General features: G+C 38.7%; 1 protein-coding gene across 9 annotated transcripts in view; it reads left to right on the top strand.

Annotated features, from left to right (window-relative positions):
* Positions 1–18,611, top strand: part of DMD (dystrophin) — a 1,967,742-nt gene that overhangs the window by 979,186 nt on the left and 969,945 nt on the right. For all 9 annotated transcript variants that reach the window (XM_075200299.1, XM_075200300.1, XM_075200296.1 and 6 more), the window contains one exon: positions 11,698–11,870. In XM_075200299.1, the coding sequence (XP_075056400.1) occupies positions 11,698–11,870 (173 nt within the window). The remainder of the gene's footprint in view (positions 1–11,697; positions 11,871–18,611) is intronic.

The following is an 18,611-nucleotide window of genomic DNA, read 5'->3' as shown; positions in this document are numbered from 1 at the left end:
TAGCAGCTGCACCTCTGGCTACTATGGTAGTTATGCCTTTGATCGTGGCTCTAACAATAGTAATAGTATGTGCACACCAAGATTTTCTCTATGGATCACCTCACCTGGCAGATAACAAAGAGGTTGGGAAGGTCAGTAAAACTGAATTAGTGGGCAAGACACTGAAAGGGTCAATTCAGATATTCTTACAAACAGAAAATTAATGTTTTTAACACACAGATAAGACATCCAAAAGCTTCAGACATCATGCCAGATCTTATCCTTCAATTGGACTGGATGCCCACATGGCTTTCCATTTCTTATTCTTAGAGTTGCCTCTGCTTTCAATAACTATATTCAGCCTTTCCAAATGACATAGCAGAGCTCTCGGCACTGGAGTGAGGGCCCACTAATCAAAAACATTATCATGTATACTTTTACCTTGCACTATAATATAATTGTGCACCTTAATCAAAACCTGGTATCATTTACAAAATGTTTTTGCCATAGGAGGGTACTACATTTGATGTGCACTTAATTCATAAAAAAACACTCAGAACTTTGTTGACTTATACAGCAGTACAGTAGTTTCTTGAGGGCAAAAAGCACTTTTAGCCAATGAATCGTCTCAGAGCAGATTGCATCTAACTCTACATCAGGCCCTAAGCTGGCAATTCAAAACAAACGAACACTAAACAGTGTTTCCTACACAAAAGTCACAGACATGAAAAAGCACTAAAATTAGCTCATGCTAGATATTATTAAAGTTGCAGATGATTTAATCACATATATTTACAAAGTTTAAATTTTTCATTTTCTACTGAACTTTTTTCCCTTGGTTATGTTGAACATTACCTTAATGTAACCTGTAGATGTCACTGTTACTACTACGGTACCCAACGATGTATATGTAATGACTACAAGCACTCTATAGATAGCAACAAATTATACTAAACAAAAAAAAGAACAATAAAATGAACATTAAAAGCAACAACTGTAGGGGTTGTACTGTGATTCAAGAACTGTTCAATCTCTTCACAGCGCAGTTACACTTGGATGCATTCCAATTAGCTGCCATTGTGCTATCCGTTTAAACATCCTAGAGTCATTGACATCTTTAAGTGAAATTAAGCAGTTTGGTTCTGTCTGCATCAAGTCAGCACTGTACTTGTGCTCTTGAAGGTTCTATTGATTTATTAATCTTTAGTAGACAATTTTTACTGTAATGCTGTATCCATTTGTGTGTGTTAGTATAACTCTAACACAGAAAAACAAGTTTCATTACAATCAATTATAGCTTAGTTAATGCAGCTCGGTGTTGTGTTGAGGCTAGCATTACATGAACAAGACAAACGCAGTCTTGTTTTATGAACCAGTCTATCACGTTTCTGGAGAGGGTTTAAATTGCTGGACAATGATATCTGTCTCTATGGCAGTAGCATAGTCAGTACAGTATGTTTCATTTTTCTTTGACTTAGCATATCAGGACATTGCCTAGATCCTATTTATCTGATGGATTACAAAGGACAAGAGGGTTTATTTGCATGATGTAGCCAAAGATTGGCTTTGTTCCCCCAGGTATTTGCCTGACATGCAAGACTATTTGCAGGAAGTCTTGTAGTGACATATATATATTTTTTGTTTTGGACTTCAAAACAGTGTTCTCCATAAAAATAGAGGGACAGTTAGGCACCTCAATTCTGCAGTTTAAATGACAACTGAGATACAAGTTGTTGTGTATAAAACAGCAGTGACCTTTATCAAGGAATCCAAAAATTCCTCAAGGTATGGCATCTGTTGTGTGGTCTAAAATTTCTATTAACACACATACGCATACATACAAACACACATACATATACATACAAACACACATACATACATATACAAGTGATAGTGCTCAGAGTTCTGGAGAATAATGAAACAAAAATCCTTTAAAAGGTCAGGGTCTGTTCTTTTTATCTTTCTATAAATGTTAAATAAAACACTCTTATAACTCTGCATATCAGAATTTATTAACAAGAAAACTGATATACTGGCACAATTATATATTTTAAATAGACTCAAAAAAAGTGGTGGGATACTTGCTAGACCCGATGAAGCAATAGTCTTTGAACAGTTCATCTCTTAACAATGAAGTACCGAAGTACATGTTCTACTTCGCTAATGGTATCCTTCGGGAAACCCTATCAATTCCTGCACACTTGGGCACAGGGAATTGTAGGAGATTGGTTTGCATCATGAATAATAATGTAACCTAGTGAGACCAGTATTGTAGGAAACAGATGAGCTGGGTATAAAATGGACATAAGTGGTGTCAATGGTATGACATGTTAATACATGTTATATACATTGTTATAAAAGTAAAAATAAAGCTAAAAACGTAAAAACAAGAAAAAAACAGCATCTACACAAGCACACTTTGTATATGAACTTTATTATGGGCCACGACTCATGCCAAACCTCCAATAAAGTACTCAAGTTATGTATCCTTGTAAATGTTAGAAGTAACTGAATCAATGTTGGGGTTTATTTAATAGCTTGAGTTAATTTTGTACAAGAGGCGCGTATTGTAAGATGAACACAATACTGCTGTGTAATCAAAAACAATATTGTTAAAGATATTGTGCACAATGTCCACCATAGAGTCTCTCTCCTTTATTCCTGCATAAGCTGATTAAAAATCCTCTTATAGTTCTTGCTGTATCGAGTATCCCATCCAAGTACCTTGTCCGTTTCTTATAATATTTCCAAACAGTGGTGAATAAAATTTGAACAAGAAATGGGAACTGGGTTAGTAATTGAATAACAAATACAAATATTCAAAATTCCAGAAACACCACTGAAGCTAGTGTGCTTGTTATTAGCAAATTCTAACGACACCACAGGTGCAGAAAAGACCTACATGATTTATATAAAACCACTGGTTCACTTACATTTATGTAAGCTCAGTCAAAAGATGTATCTTCCTTCAAAATAGCTCTTTGTCACCTTGACAAAGACCCCAGAGGCGGGGTCGAAACGTGACAGTTAGCACGGTGTATCTTGATTGGCAGCAGAGTTCTACTATCTGGACGAAGGTTGATTGCCCAGCTGATATTGCCCGGGACTTTACATCATCACGCTGGTTTCCTACTTCTATCTGGTACGAGTTCATCTGCTAGTTTATTTCAGGATATTTGTATAGATGTTTTACCCCACACAGTGGGTTTATGATTGTACGTGTTTACTTAAATAAAATCTCGAAGGTATTATGTTAGATCCTCCCTCTCCCTTCTCTTTTATACATTGACCGAGAGAATGAGAGAATACGACACAATATGTTATGGGAGAGAGCTATGTTGAAGGAGAGAGACTCTATGGTGGACATTGTGCACAATATCTAGTTTGTTTTTGATTACACAGCGGTATCGTGTTCATCTTACAATACGCGCCTCTTGTACTTTTATGAGTGTATTTATGTTTGAATGTAGTGGCATTCTTGTGTGTACCTAGGCAGTTTTTTGTAGGGAGCGCTATACATTGGGAGAATAATTATTTTTTTTTATTTCTTTTACTTGTTTCATATTTTGCTAATGTAATTCCGATAAATATATTTACACAAGCATCATACCAAAAGAAAGCTATATAAAATGGACTTGTGAAGAGTAACAAAATAATTATTAATAAAGGTAAAATGGGGGGAAAAAATTTGGTCTTCTGATATGCACATGGGGCAAAGAATCCTGGCAGAGAGAGAGAGGCAGAGGCTAAGCAAGACTTTTGTGGCAACAACATTGGGAATCTCAGAGAAAAGATTTAGATTTTAAGAGGCTATTTCCAAGTGCAGCCGAAGCGCACCGCAGATCATCTTGGTTTTACACCTGTGTTTGGCTGGTCCACATAACACACACCAAGGTGCACACCTCCGTTTTTGAGAGATGTCTCTGTGACCTAGTAGTGCACTTAGATGTGCAGAGAGGCAGTAAACTCTCCAGCAGCACACTGTGCGAAACAGTAAATGTCACATCAAAGTCAAACCTCTTATCACTTAAATACCAACTATTCAATAAAATTAGCTTTTCCCTTTTTTTTTTTTTTTTTTACCTAAAATGCTGCTTAGTTTACTGTGGTGTATGGCGGAATGTAATCATGACATTGAGGGGACATGTTCTTTACTACATGGACTATGCATGTGTGACTGGAAATCTTCTGAGTATAAATTGGGTACCATTAACAGTATAGGACAGGTTTTCCCAAACCCAGTCCTCAGGGCTCCCTAACAGTGCAGGTTTTCTGGATCACATGTGACATAATTAGGACCACCTGTGGATTTGTTACAATGTGTCAGTCAGTAACGAATCCACCTGTGCTCCAGCAAGGAGATATGGAAAACCTGCACTGTTGGGGAGCCCTGAGGACTGGGTTTGGGAAACCCCAGTATAGAAGAAAACTTGGGAGACCACCAGCACTCAGCAGGTACAGAATCCAAATAAGTTTGCAGAGTGGAAATGACTGTACATCCCTCAGCATAGCGAGTAATGCCCCTAAATTTGCCCTCTCTATTTATCTCTTAATTTTATCTCATAATCTCATGCCACAAAAGTAAATTATTATACCGCACATTTCTACTGCTCCACAAAATGATGCCCTAGGTAAGTCTTCTCTGTGCCTCTTGTGCAAACTTCTGCTAGTCCACAAACCCCATCATCTTGCTTCATGAACCAATGTGCACTCCATAAATCACCTCTGCTGGCTGACTTATTAACTAAAAGGAATGCTAGACCTTTTTATCCTATCCCTCAAAAAAAGTCTTTTTACATTTAACAGAGAGCTGCTGATCTTGTTTTTTCTCTCTCTCTCTCTTATTTGCATATTGGAGCCTTTGGCTTTCTTCATGAATATCAGAAGTAACCATTTCTGAAACAATTAGCAAGCACAAAATAGATCGATTTTTTTTTCCAGAAGTTAATGTTAATTCACAGTGACAGACAATTCAAGAGTTTTAAAATGGCCTTAGCTACAATTGACACATAACATGTATGATATTGTTACATATAAAGACAAACTATTTTTTTTCCCTTTAACTTACTCTCCTAAGTTTTCAAGTAATCATGTTATAAGCCATTCAGGTCTCCCAGTGATTGAATACTTTCTCCACTTAATCTGTCAGAGTGCACCATTTAGGAGATGGTTATGCAGAGAGCACTTGGGAATAGATTTTTATACCCGGTGTTGTCCTTTGATTGTCAGCAAAAGACAAATTTGAGGTGCTGAAAATGAACTGGACTGTGAGCGTATATATTGCTATGATTTCTCTTCTTCAAGAGCACAGAGATGGATCCTCTCCCTAAAGGCTAGTGTCACTCCGGTTGCTAATGGGTTTCTCTAATCCTTTTTTCTTAGAAATGGAAGTCATATGCTCTTTTCTTAACCAGGTTACAAAGCTTCCCTGGGCACTTTCATACTTAAAATAGCTTGGAGTCATTTTTTTATACTTGTCCATGTAGAATAATTTATTACTATTTTATTACAATACAATTTTGTATGTGCACAATAATAGCAGAAATGCTAATAAAAGAGTATAGCTTATAAAACACTAATATCTAAAACCCAAGCAGATATAAGATAGTGAGGTTTAAGTTTTTGCGAATCAATATGCCTATTCTAAAATATATATTTTTAATTGAGTTGTACTAGATTACCAGTGCTTGACTGTCTGAACAGTTTTATTAGCTCATGTTGCCATATTTCTGCAAATGTCTGTTCCAGCACCCAAGTGCCCTAATAGAGTGAAGGATGCTACAGCATACTTCCTATTAAATGTTTACATGTTATATGCAAAAAAATTGTAATAAGAACAGTTTCAATTATCATCATCATCATCATCATTTATTTATATAGCACCACTAATTCCGGAGCGCTGTACAGAGAACTCACTCACATCAGTCCCTGCCCCATTGGAGCTTACAGTCTAAATTCCCTAATATAGGCACACACTCACACACAGACACAGACAGACAGATAGAGAGGGAGAGACTAGGGTCAATTTAGATAGCAGCCAATTAACCTACCAGTATGTTTTTGGAGTGTGGGAGGAAACCGGAGCACCCGGAGGAAACCCACGCAAACACAGGGAGAACATACAAACGCCACACAGATAAAGCCATGGTTGGGAATCGAACTCATGACCCCCAGTGCTGTGAGGCAGAAGTGCTAACCACTAAAATAGAATCTTCTTATGGCTTGGGTGTACAGCTTTATCCTTTGGAGTGTTTAACATGGCTGCTCCCATTTACCAATTACCGATATTGTACGATAACTTTGTAATTTATATACCAGAAAATTACAGGTCCTATTGGAAATGCAGTTTTCCATTTTTAATATGATTGTCCCACTATTTTTGCAGATTTTTAAATTTTCATAGCTAATTACAGGATATAGTGATCCAGCAACTGTGACTTTCACATGAAAGAAGTGAGACAGATGCTTGGTGAATTTTTTTTTTTAATAATAGTTTTTATTAAAGTTTTTAGCGTAAAGGGGTACAAAAAGCAAAACAACTGGGAACATGGAACATCAAAAGGACAGGGGGAGGGGTACGGAGTGGAGGGGTACACAATAATATCCTTCATGCCAAAAATACTCATTTATCTAATATTACATGACAAGAATCAAACGTAGCGGCCTAAGGCGAGGGAGGGCTCAGGAAAATCTCATGACTTAGGGAACTCGCACCATCAGCCACAAACATGTGCCAGCAAAATGACTTCATTAAGGACAAAGACACTGCAGTAGAGTAGGGGAACCCCAACATCTCCATCTTAAAGCTGAACTGAACCTTGGAAATTATTTTATGCAATGAGAGAAAAGTATGTAACTTCCAAGATTGGGCAATGACTGCAGCTTGCTGAATTTTCAAACCAATCAATGGCACAATATCAGAGTCTTTGCTCTTCTGCACGTGCGCAGCCACCATATTTCCCGCAATCTTTTTGGGTGCTGTCAGGGGACTCAAACCAGTCAGTGTCATGGAAGCTGGACTGAGTCCGCTTACCTCCCCCGAGCAGAGCACTGGAACTAAGATGCCGGCTGTCACTGATCTGGCTGCAGGGTGGGTGGGGGATTCCTTGACTCATGGTCCTGTGTGTACAACACATCTAGCACCCAATATAGGTATGCTACTCAGGGGCGCACGCAGGGGGGGTTTCTGGTTCTCCAGAAACTCCTCCCCTCCGCGAAGAACGGGGGCTAAACAGTGCCCCTACATAGCGGCACTTTACTGTACAGCAGCCGCGGCACTGTCAAAGAAGCACTGCCACGGACGCTTCTTTGACAGCGCCGCGGCTGCTGTACAATACGTGGCTACATGCGCAGCAGCTCTCTATATTTTTTTCCCCCCTTAAAAATCCTGCGTGTGCCCCTGCTACTGTACATGTCAGTACTTTGAAGTGCTGTAATTAATTTTCCTGCCATGAGCAGTCCTGTCCTCAATCCCACAAATGGCACAAAATTGCTGTATGGAAGCACGAAACGGAATAGGGCTTCCACTTGGTTATGCGATCAATGGCCAAGAAAGTGCATTTGTGTAATAGACATTTGAAGAACAGTCACATATTTTGTTTCATAAATGAACGTATGGATTATTATTTGATTATTTTTTTTTTAGAGACACATATAGAAGCCTCTCATATATAGTTAAAATCGGTGCTGAAATTATTGTGTTTGGTGTCTTATTAGAAAATTGATAGTAAGTAATAATGTTTAAGTTTTTTTTCACAATTCAATACTTGAATTATTTACCCTCTTTATGCCTTAAACACTTTATGTCAGGGGTTGTTGCACACGTCAGTGACCAAACCACAGCTTTAAAATAATGTTCCCTTTCTACCCAATTAAATTTAATATATTTATGTTTTAAAGAGAAGGTAAGGTCACACATTAGTCATGATGGATCCTATATAATTCCAAACTCTTGGTGCACTGTGTAAAAGATTACTTGTTGAGTTGTGCAGTTACATCCTCCAGCTATTGGATATTGTTTTTGCTATTTGCTTTCATTATTATTATGTGATTATTCATTTTCTACAAGAACAACTCAATTGGGAGCTTGTCTAAATATTAAAATTTATCCAGCTACTCTGAAATGAAATGAGGATATGATCTGTCCTAATTATGTGTCAACAACAGTAGTTCTTATTTTATTTTGCACACAGAATAACCTTTACTTTCCAGCAATTACAAGGAAAAAGTGACATGTTTTGATTTATTGCTTTCAAAACCTATTCATTAATTTCCATTGTCAGGTGTTCAGATCCCATAAAAAAATATTTTCATCTCTATTGTTCATTCTCTGGGGCATAACAGTAAATGGCAGTAAGTGAATGCCCCAGGGCAGTCATGCACAGGAAAATGCATTGAACCAACTGTCTTCCAAGCTGCAAGCTTGCAATCTGTTTGTGTCAGTATATTGTGTCACCCTCATGGTCATAAACAGCAGCTAAGAAAATGATTATCCTTAACAGTTTTTATTGGCCTGAAGGATAGAAAAATGTGTCAGCGTAAATAATCACACTGTTTATATAACCATCCCTAGGTTATAGTAAACATAGAAACACTAAAATTAAGTACAGAGAGAGATTGTAAATTTTATTAAGTGATATCTTCACAGTCCATCATTAACGAATCCTACAAGGATTTTTATTGGGAATGGGAAATAGATATACAGGTGCTTCCATATTGTAGACACTACATTTTATTAGGGTATTATCATTATCACAAGCAATTGTATATTGCAAAGGTGCCATTACGCCTTTTCTGTTGATAAAAGTGGATAAAGATCAATAAGAGACAAATTTAGGTTTTACTGCTGTGTTGTCATAACAGTGATTTTATCTGTTATGTTATTTATCCTTTTTATCTTACCTACATATATTGTACATTGTATCAAAAATAATCTAATCAAACATCTGTTCAAAATCCATAACCACTCTTGTTGATTGTAATATAATGACTATGTTTTTCATTTTCTTGACACACTAGCAAATAAAGGGAAAGGCTTTGGTATCCTAAAACGTAGTGTGGTAACCCACCTGGCCACATTTAAGTAACAATAAAATATATAAATCAATTTCAAACCAATTATCCAACATATAAACGAAATAACACATTATTACATAAATGTACACACATCACCTTAATGTACATACACATGATAATATTCTCATGCAATGAGACATTGTCCCCAGTGCCCTGGGGATCTGAGGAAAAATCGAAAGAGCTATAAAAGTACCAGCTATTTAGTTCAGAAATGAGGTGCAGGCTGGTTAAGGTGAAACCAACCCCTTCGTTTTATCACAACCACTTATTGCTGCGATAGAAAATCTTGTTTTAACGCAATTTAACTAGAAAAGTTTGCTGTTACCCAGCTTCCTGCCAATACGGACTACCAGCTCTTAGACAAGTCTTACCACTTCCTCAGCCAGTCTGGTTGCCTCTCTGCATGCATGAACCAGCTTTGCTAGCTCGCACATGCACAGTGGAACGCCAAGCCCTGACTTGGCTTCTAGTTTCAATTTTACCCCAAAAAATAAAATAAAAAATAAAATGTAAAACATATTTATAAACAAATAAATAACTGTGTGGCACTCAGGTGGGATGAAATGTTTTGTTTAAATAAATACAAAAATGTTTTCAATCATTTCTCGCTGTTATCACAATCCTGAGATGGTGGTAGCGATAAGAGGGTAGCAGCAGTACTTGTGTCACCTCGATCTCCACTAGACAGCAGTCACTTTGCCAGAGAAAGGGCTATTTTTCTTCCTTTAATAAATAGGCCCCTATGTGAGGAGCAGAACGATAGTATGCAGGCAGCTACATACTGAGTAGTGGCATGAGGCTCCTGCCAATATCATGAGGAAAGATTGTAGTGACAAACACACCTTGTTTGGGGATATTTTTAAACTGAAAACACGGCTTTAACCCTTTATGACCCCCCTGTAAATCACCCATTCAGTACACCCATACTAATGGAAATTGTGTTAATAAATAATGCACATTACATTAATCCAGGGCCAGGCTGGGCTGTGGGGCAGGGGGGAATCTGCCCTCCAGACTGGTCCCATAATGGGACCTTGGGCTGGGGCACTGGGCCACCTGCATTTTTTTCCCATTAAAACATTTCTACTAGGCTGCTGAGTCAAGTCTTGGCCCCCCGTGCTAAAAGTAATACCACCACTAGCCCCCATTTTAATACCCTCACCAGCCCCAACATAAAATTAGTACAACAAAAAACAAAGAAACACCTGCTCTTCAGTTGGGATGGTGGATCTATTCAGGAACAATCCCTTTCTCCTCCTGCTCACTTCAATCTCTGAGGTGAGATGGTAGTAGAGGGAGGGAAAGTGTGGTGAAAAAATGCAGGGTGGGGAGGAGAGTGAGGAGTGGAGGAGGATCAGAGCTCTGATGCAGGATACATACAATAAGGTGGCTAGTCCCAGGTGTTGGGGCAACCACCAGTAGCACAGCAATGGCTGTGTAATAAACAAAATGTTGACAAAATGACTCAACCAGCCACTGGATGCCCGGAGCCACTGCAATGATCTGAGTGGTTCAGAGCTGCTCAGATTCTCTTGTCAGTACTCACAATGACAGTTAGAGAGACCTGGAGGCACTCCTAGCTGAAATCTGAGCTGTTGGCCCCCTCAGCTTTGCACCCTGTCCGGAGGAACATGCTGAAACTGTCCTCGCTATGACCCTGTGTATGACTAATTAAATGTCAACAAATTAATACAATTACAAATAGCTATCTTTCCTTTGTTTTGAATGAAAATGCTGATTTTGAAAAGTGAAAATCAGTATATCATTCTTCTTCTTTTTTTATTATATAGAAGCAACATATTTTGCTGAACTTTCATTTTACAAAGTAATTCTAGTGGAGTCCACTTTGTATTCTGCGCAGGTATAAATTGCATATGCACTGGAATCTTCTCTTTGTATGAAATAAATCTAATGGTTTCATTTTGGTCAGATGTCCTGATCTACCTGTGACAAATGACAAACTTAGAGCACAATCCCCAATATGGAATGAACACTGAATCACTGAAGATGGTCGTGGTACTATATAATACTGTTATATGTTAAATAATCACCATGAAATACTTAGTGTGTTCAGTATGCATCATTACATACTGAGAATCATGGTACAATTTTACATTTTATCAGAAAGAAAATTACCTGTCTATATCCCCTTTGTGGAGAGCTGGTAACTGTCAAACAAATGTTAAGTGCTGTGAAAATCCTGGCTACAGATCACAACAATGGTATACCAGTACTACCCTGATCGACCAATACAGTGATTTCCATAATGTTAAAGTAAGAAAGGAAGCACTAACAACTTTTCAACTACAAAATGGCAGGAAATATTGCATTATACTACAGTGATACATAACATTTCAATACGATCCTATTGCAATAGTACACAGCCTAATTGTTAGGTTTGGAATAGTTACTACAATGGTTTTTATACAGTGGGCAAAAATCCCCTAATTCATATCCCTTGGTATACTTAGTCACGCTTTATTATACGCTGCATAAATTCACCATTTACAGCTAGCATGAAGCCTTTTAAACAATTCTACAGACTCAACATTTGTTGGGTACATTTTCCTAAGTGATTGTTGTTATGTGCTAAAACTCCCGGATCAGATAAAAAAAATAATCTGTTCTACTCTGTCGTTGCAGACCTCAAAAGAAATCCTTGTCAAACTATCGGGTCAAAACATGGGCATTCAAAGCAAAAAAAATACAGTTCTCCAATCTGCTACACCAAAAGAAAATGAGAAGATTCAGGAAAAACTGGATGAACTTTGCTTCCAGTGGGAAAATGTCAACAAGTTGTACAAAGATCAGCAAGAGTAAGTTATTATTTGATCCACTCATTATTACACAATGTTATGTACTCCTGGAAATTGGTTACAAATAGTAAATATTTACTGTCCTTGGACTTAATTAAAATTTTAGAATTGTCTGTTTGTATTTTAATTTGGAAAAATCTATTTATTTCCAAAGTTTGGTTTGTAAAAAAAGTAGTTTCAGGCTTTTTAAAAGCTGAAACAAACGTTAATTAAGTATGTTTGTATACTGAAAGGTTACTGTAAGGCTTACTGGTTTATCTAGTCTTACACTGAATGTAAGAGCAGCTTTCATAACACTGAAAACCATTAAGAAGCCGCACATTACACATTTAAGCATCACGTTACTAATGCACTTGCCTTTATCCCTGACCTATTCAATCCAGATGAGTGTTCCATGCAGGGTCACCCTCATTCCCCAGAGGTAACATATAGAACCGCTGGATTTGCAGGAGAACTCAGAGATAGAGGGACAATAAATAGTCACCTGCATGGCAGTGCAGGTATGTGTCATGGAGAGGTGAATGTAGGAGATCTAGAACATGCAATATGTGTTTTCAGCTATGTGCTATGTGTGGCCTTCAGGGATGTTCCTTTCGATAGCACAGTGCTGGTTTCAGTGATAACGATCTGCAATCTGCTTCAAACTTTTCTTCACAACAATCTCTAAGTTTGTATTGTATACTAGCACAGAAATGCAAGTACATAAGTAGAAATGTCTGAGATCCATTGGAAAATTGTGATGGGGCTCTCTAAACACCATCAGAAATGTATACCTACCAAGATGTCTGTTTGATTCCCAGTTAATACCCATGAGGACACAGTGCTAATTGCTAACTAACTAATGCGCCAGATTGCTAACAGTAGCAATCTGGCGCATTAGTCTGAATTATATATTGTTAGGAACCCCTCCAGCCGGCACAACACAACCCGGAATCTACTCTGCCAGTGAGGTGTTCACTGGAGCCCCTGATGGTGGGGACAGACTGGGCTGCAGATTGACAGAGGGTCGTGAAGTGTGTACTGGCTGGGGAGAACCCAAGCAAGCGGAGTGGAATCCAAGCAGAGGTCAGGGGCCGGCAGCAGACAACAGTACCAGTATACAAGCTGAGGTTAAGGGTCACGAGCAGACAGGGAGGTCGGTATTCAAGCCAGAGGTCAGGGTCACGAGATTCACGAGCAAAGTCCAAATCCAAGCCAAGGGTCATACACGGGTAAACAACAGCAAGTCCAATAGACAGGAACAGGGCAGAGAGCAGGTACAGCAGACTGGATACAGAGACTATAACCGGCAATGAGGCAGTAGACCTCATTGCCTTAAATACAAATACAGACCAATCAGGAGTAGGATGCACTGCTGCAGGCTAATTGCTCATACAGAGCAGGGCCAATCAGGGCTTGTCCCTGAAATACACAGATGCAGGCTAATGCCTGTAAATCAGACCTCTAATTAATCAGCCCACAGGCTGCCTGTCATGCGCATGCGCCCGCCTACCACCGGGACGCAGCGCTATAGTAGAGGCGTCCGGCCGTTGCCCTGGTGACGGCCAGGCAGGAATAGGAAATGACGTCCCGGTCGTCAAGGTGACGGCCGGGACGCCAGGGGGAGCCAGAAGCGAGCCGCGGCGGCTGTGAGTACCGCCGCGGCTCATGACATATATACATCAATTTTATCCTCTTTATTATCCAAATCATATAAGTGCCTGGATACATTTGTTATGAAGCTAAGTTACATTTGTACTTGAACTCTAATTTTCCTCTAGAACAGCCCGTCCCCTTGGCTTTTATCCAGGAACTTTTTTTTATTATTTTTTTTAAAACTTTGAAACCTATTGTTAACAATACTGAGTGTCATAGGATGCCACCATAGAATTTAGGAAGGAAAATAATCCTATGAGGAGAGAGGACAGCTTTCTCCCACTATTACATGTGCCAGATGTAGAGTAGGATATGTTTGTTTACATTCATCTGCCTCTTTCACAACCATTTGTCTTTTCATTGTTTTAGTGGTGAACAGTTGCCTTAAGTTTCTTTTAGCATTTAAAGTCAGCAGCAAATGCAGGTGTTCCAGAGGGGATTTTGCAAATGCTTGATTACACAGGTTGTGTGACCATAACATTGAGAGGCTGTGACCATACACTGGAAGGGGCGTGTCTAGCATTAACTAGCACTAACCCCGCCTCCAGCACCCTACATTCTTTGTAGTGGTGTATACACCACTGTTTATTACAACTCGCCCTTTGTGCTGCCCTGCATTACAGTGGAAACACTCAGTTTAGACCACTCTAATCAATTATCCGACTGTTCTGAGGTTTAGGTCCCAGCATCTAGCAATAATGTTCTGCTCGCTATCCTGCAGCTCTGGTCCATTGTAAGAGGCCAGGGGGAACAATCCACAGGAACCCTGACCTGAAGTTAGAGGTCAGGAGTTCCAGCCCAGGTGCTCAGAAGAAAGCAGTCTCAAGTGCCAGTGATGGAGCCTGGTGGTGGCAGTGCAATGCCCCCTATAGTATTTAAAGGGTGCACTTTTGGGATAAAAAAAAGGGACAGTGGAAAGGCAGGCCCAGCTGGTCCCCAGCAACATGACAGGGTGGCGTAGGAGATCCATCCTGTCACACCATGGATAGAAAAATTGAGGTTCTAAAAGAGCCTCACCCTAGCCGTCATACTTAGCACGTTATGGAGTCATGTAGAGGACAAGTCCTACTTGTCCTTATCACTCTAGGGCAGTGGTTCCCAAACTGTGCGCCTAGGCTCTCTGAGGTGCCTCGGCGATCTCACAGGGGTGCCTCGGCCAGGACCAGTGGTAAGCAAGGCGGGGGACTACTTGGTAATAATTTTGACTTAGGGGTGCCTTGAAAAAATTATGGAGACCCCAAGGGTGCTTTGAACTGAAAAAGTTTGGGATCCACTGCTCTAGGGGGTAAATGTATTCATTTGTGCTACTAGCAAATCGACGATATTCACAGACTTTGCCGGGCAAATTTAAAACGGCAATTTGTTTAAAGGCAATCCGGAGCTTCATTACATCCTAGCCTATGTCTGGGACAGCACGGTGCCTTAGATGTTAGCACTCACAGCACTAGGGTTATGAGTTTGAATCCTGACCAGGACCTTATCTGTGTGGATTTTGCATGTTCTCCGCATGTTTACGTGGGTTTCCTCCTGGTGTTCTGGTTTCCTCCCACACTCCAAAAACATACTAGTAGGTTAATTGGCTGCTATTAAATTGACCTCAGACTCTCTCAGTCTGGGTTAGGGAATGTAGTCTGTAAGCTCTCATGAAGCAGGGGACTGATGTGAGCGAGTTCTCTGTACAGCGCTGCGGAATAAGTGGCGCTATATAAATTGCTGCTGCTGCTGCTGATGATAAATACATTTTCCACAAGGAGTTAAAATGTCAAACTATAATTGCAGCAATGCAATGTGCAAAAAAGAAAGTTGTTAAATACAAAAAAATATATTTCTATTTATTTATTTATTTATGTAGTGTTCCTATCTAAGTTATCTACTTTATTTCACTCTGCTCTGACTTATTTGTGTCCTGATTGTCTGTCGCTTTGTGCATTTTCTTTTTAGGCTATATTCATCTCACAATCAGAAATCAGATCTTATTATGCCAAGGATTCATCTGCGAATTGAAATGCATGTAGTTAATCAGAAAATCTTTTGAACGATTGAACAAATTTTGTGTTTTCATTAGTATGCATAGTAATCCGGAGCTTCATTACATCCTAGCTTATGTCTGGGACAGGAAAATGAACCCATCATTTCCAGTGATATTTATTGCAGTCCTTGCTTAAATAAGTACTTATATTGAATATGCCAGGTGTCTTATTCTTTTTCATTGTGTGTCAGAGGAGAATAACAACTCTAATACTACTTAGAACAGAACAACTGGGTTATAGATTATAGATTTATTCGGCATACAAATACAAGTTAAGGCATAGAACAAACAAAGCTGATTTGGGGCCAGTAATTGTCTATACAAGCTAACCTTATAACAATATAACATATTGCAATTCTTTGCTAAAGAATGCATTTGTATAAGACTACAGTATACTGTTAAATTCCTTTGGAAAATCTAATCCCATGTCTGATGTCCAAATGTTACACATCACTTATCCAGAATAAATCCTATTCAGAAATTCCAAAGTGTTCTTATGTTCTGATTTTATATACTCCTATTTATGTACCTGAAGTCAATTGCTGAAATTATCCTGTCCTGTAAATTCACTCTAAGATGTGAACATAGAGAGGTTGTTAAAGTCTAAGATATTTGTTTATTTTCATTTTGATATACCTCTCATATTCTTCTTCATGTGAAAGGTTTTTCTTCATTACATGTCTACTTACACCGATTAATGCTCTCCTGAATTCTACAAGACAGATTATGGCGAAAGTCTCTTGTGGCTCTGATGACTTGTGTGTCTACAACTGTATCCTAATCCCTGGTCTATCTTACTCATACTACTATCTGTTCCTGCCCTACTCTCCAGACTCTTCCCTCTTTATATTTGATATGATTTGCAGACTGTCTGACTATAACCTGATTCTCTAACTAATAAACAACTGACTGACGCTGTCAAACTGCTGCTAGCCTGTGTAGCTAACTACACTGACAATTAATTGATTAACTGATTGTGATGTCAGACACAAAAATTCATAGAATAAACCTCTATAATAGACTGGTCGTGATATTCACCTTTAGCAGCCGCTCTTTCCCTCAGAGCAGAAGTTTCGCCCCAAGCTTTAGGCACACAGTAGTGGTAACAGGAAAATTGCATACTGAAACAAGCCGGGGCTGGTAGACTGGCATCCTCCAAGGATCAGTCAGGATCCACCCAGAAGTCCAAGCAGGCAGCAAGTCTGGATTCAAGCAAAGGTTAGGCCTGGCCGCGATCCGAAGCATAGTCAATGTCCACAGCTAAGGTCAGGGCAGGCAGCAAATGCAAAGAGTAGTCTAGAATAGATCCACAGGAAAGGTCAGGGCAGGCATCAGGTTTACAGGCTGCTACATATATAAAATATATAATACAAAAAAACCTTGACAGTTCTTGGAAATCTAGATACTTGTAAATCCCATGAAAAAATACTCACAAATATATATATCATGTATGACAGCAAATGAATATTACGTCCGCATTTCAGTAATGATGATGTGAGCAATGTAGACACCATTCTGCAAGCAATGTAGACACCATTATGGGCTTGTGTAGAGTTGGACACATTTGTGCCTGATTGTAAGCAGGAAAAGGTACATGCAGGAAAAAGCACATTGATGTACATATCTTCAGTCTGACACATCTCAAGATGCTCCCAGCTATACATCAATTATATTTGGGTTAGGTGTACATCAAGAGTAACAATTTTGTATACTTAATACCATTATCTTTGGTGGCTAAACAGACCTTTAAATCTCTGGTGGCAATACAAAGTAGACTCCCATATCTCTTGTGGCTTTGCAGACACCCAAATCTCTGGTGGTTATGAAGACCCCCCAAATTCCTGGTGAAATTACTATGCAGGCCAAAGCTCTCTGGTTGCAATACCATGCAGATTTCATATCACTAGTGGCAACAGATAGTTCTCAGTGCTCACTCAGTAGTCTGGGAAGTGTTCATTATAAGTGTGCCGTGTGCATGTGCCTTGCCAACAGTTCTGCCGAATAGTAGTACCATTCACATATTTATACATTGCTATAAGAGGGAATCCCAAGTTGTATACAGGATTCACAATGGTTTCTCAGCCTTTACGAAATGTGGTAGTTACAAATATCTGTTGGGCTACACATTGTCAGTTTTACTTGCCTCTCCAAATGTATATTATTGCTAAGACTGTTGCTATAATGTAAGCAAGTTTATAAGCATGAAGTTTCAGTATCTTTGCCTCTGGTCACAAACATATTTAATTATTGCAAGACATAATTTCAGCAAACACAAATGAATGAAACATTTTAATCCAATGGGAAGATATCTATTTAAAACAAATGTCACATAGAAAGCAACAGTATGACATCTGTAACACACATAGATGGGATTGCATTATTATGATGGTTTCTTTTTTTCTGAATGCAAATTTTAAATAAACATTGATTATATATGTTTGGTTAGTAGAGGCAATTTGTATTTAACTTATAATATTCTTAATAAGTACATAATGGGAATCCATCATCTATTTGCCAATTGCAAATTATGTTAATTTTTCTATCCTGCAATGAAAAATAGCTTACAATTCTGAAAGTCTAGGAAAAATACTGTTTCCAAACATAGATTATTATGTGTCAGCATTTCACTGGATAAATAGTCAGGAAAGTCAACCTCAAACTCCATTAAGTGTGATAATTATATTAACTATCAATGAGAAATCATGAGATAATGTTTAACATCTATTATGCTTATCGTTTGGAGATTACTGTAGTGTCCACTGGATTTGTATCAGTCAGTTCCATCTACTAAACATGATGCAGCCTCCTCTGTCCATCTGCATTATGCTTTCCATTTAAACATATGCACTTGTACAATGAGAGATCTACTGTATTATGACATGAGTTGAATTAAGAAAAAGGGTAGCAATAAGGCACAAATATAGATTATTGTACATTGAGTATCAGAGGAAGCACGCAGCGCTGACAGTATCATTTTCCCTACATGGTCTTGTTATGTGTAATGTAGTGATAAGTAGGTTTTCAGTTGTGTGTGCGCATTTGAAAATATAAGATAATAATTTGCATCCTTACATAAA

The sequence above is a fragment of the Mixophyes fleayi genome, chromosome 2 (assembly GCF_038048845.1).
Source record: "Mixophyes fleayi isolate aMixFle1 chromosome 2, aMixFle1.hap1, whole genome shotgun sequence".
In the NCBI taxonomy this organism is placed as follows: domain Eukaryota; kingdom Metazoa; phylum Chordata; class Amphibia; order Anura; family Limnodynastidae; genus Mixophyes; species Mixophyes fleayi.
Note: the sequence above shows the minus strand (reverse complement) of the source record. Positions and strands in the feature narration are given on the sequence as shown.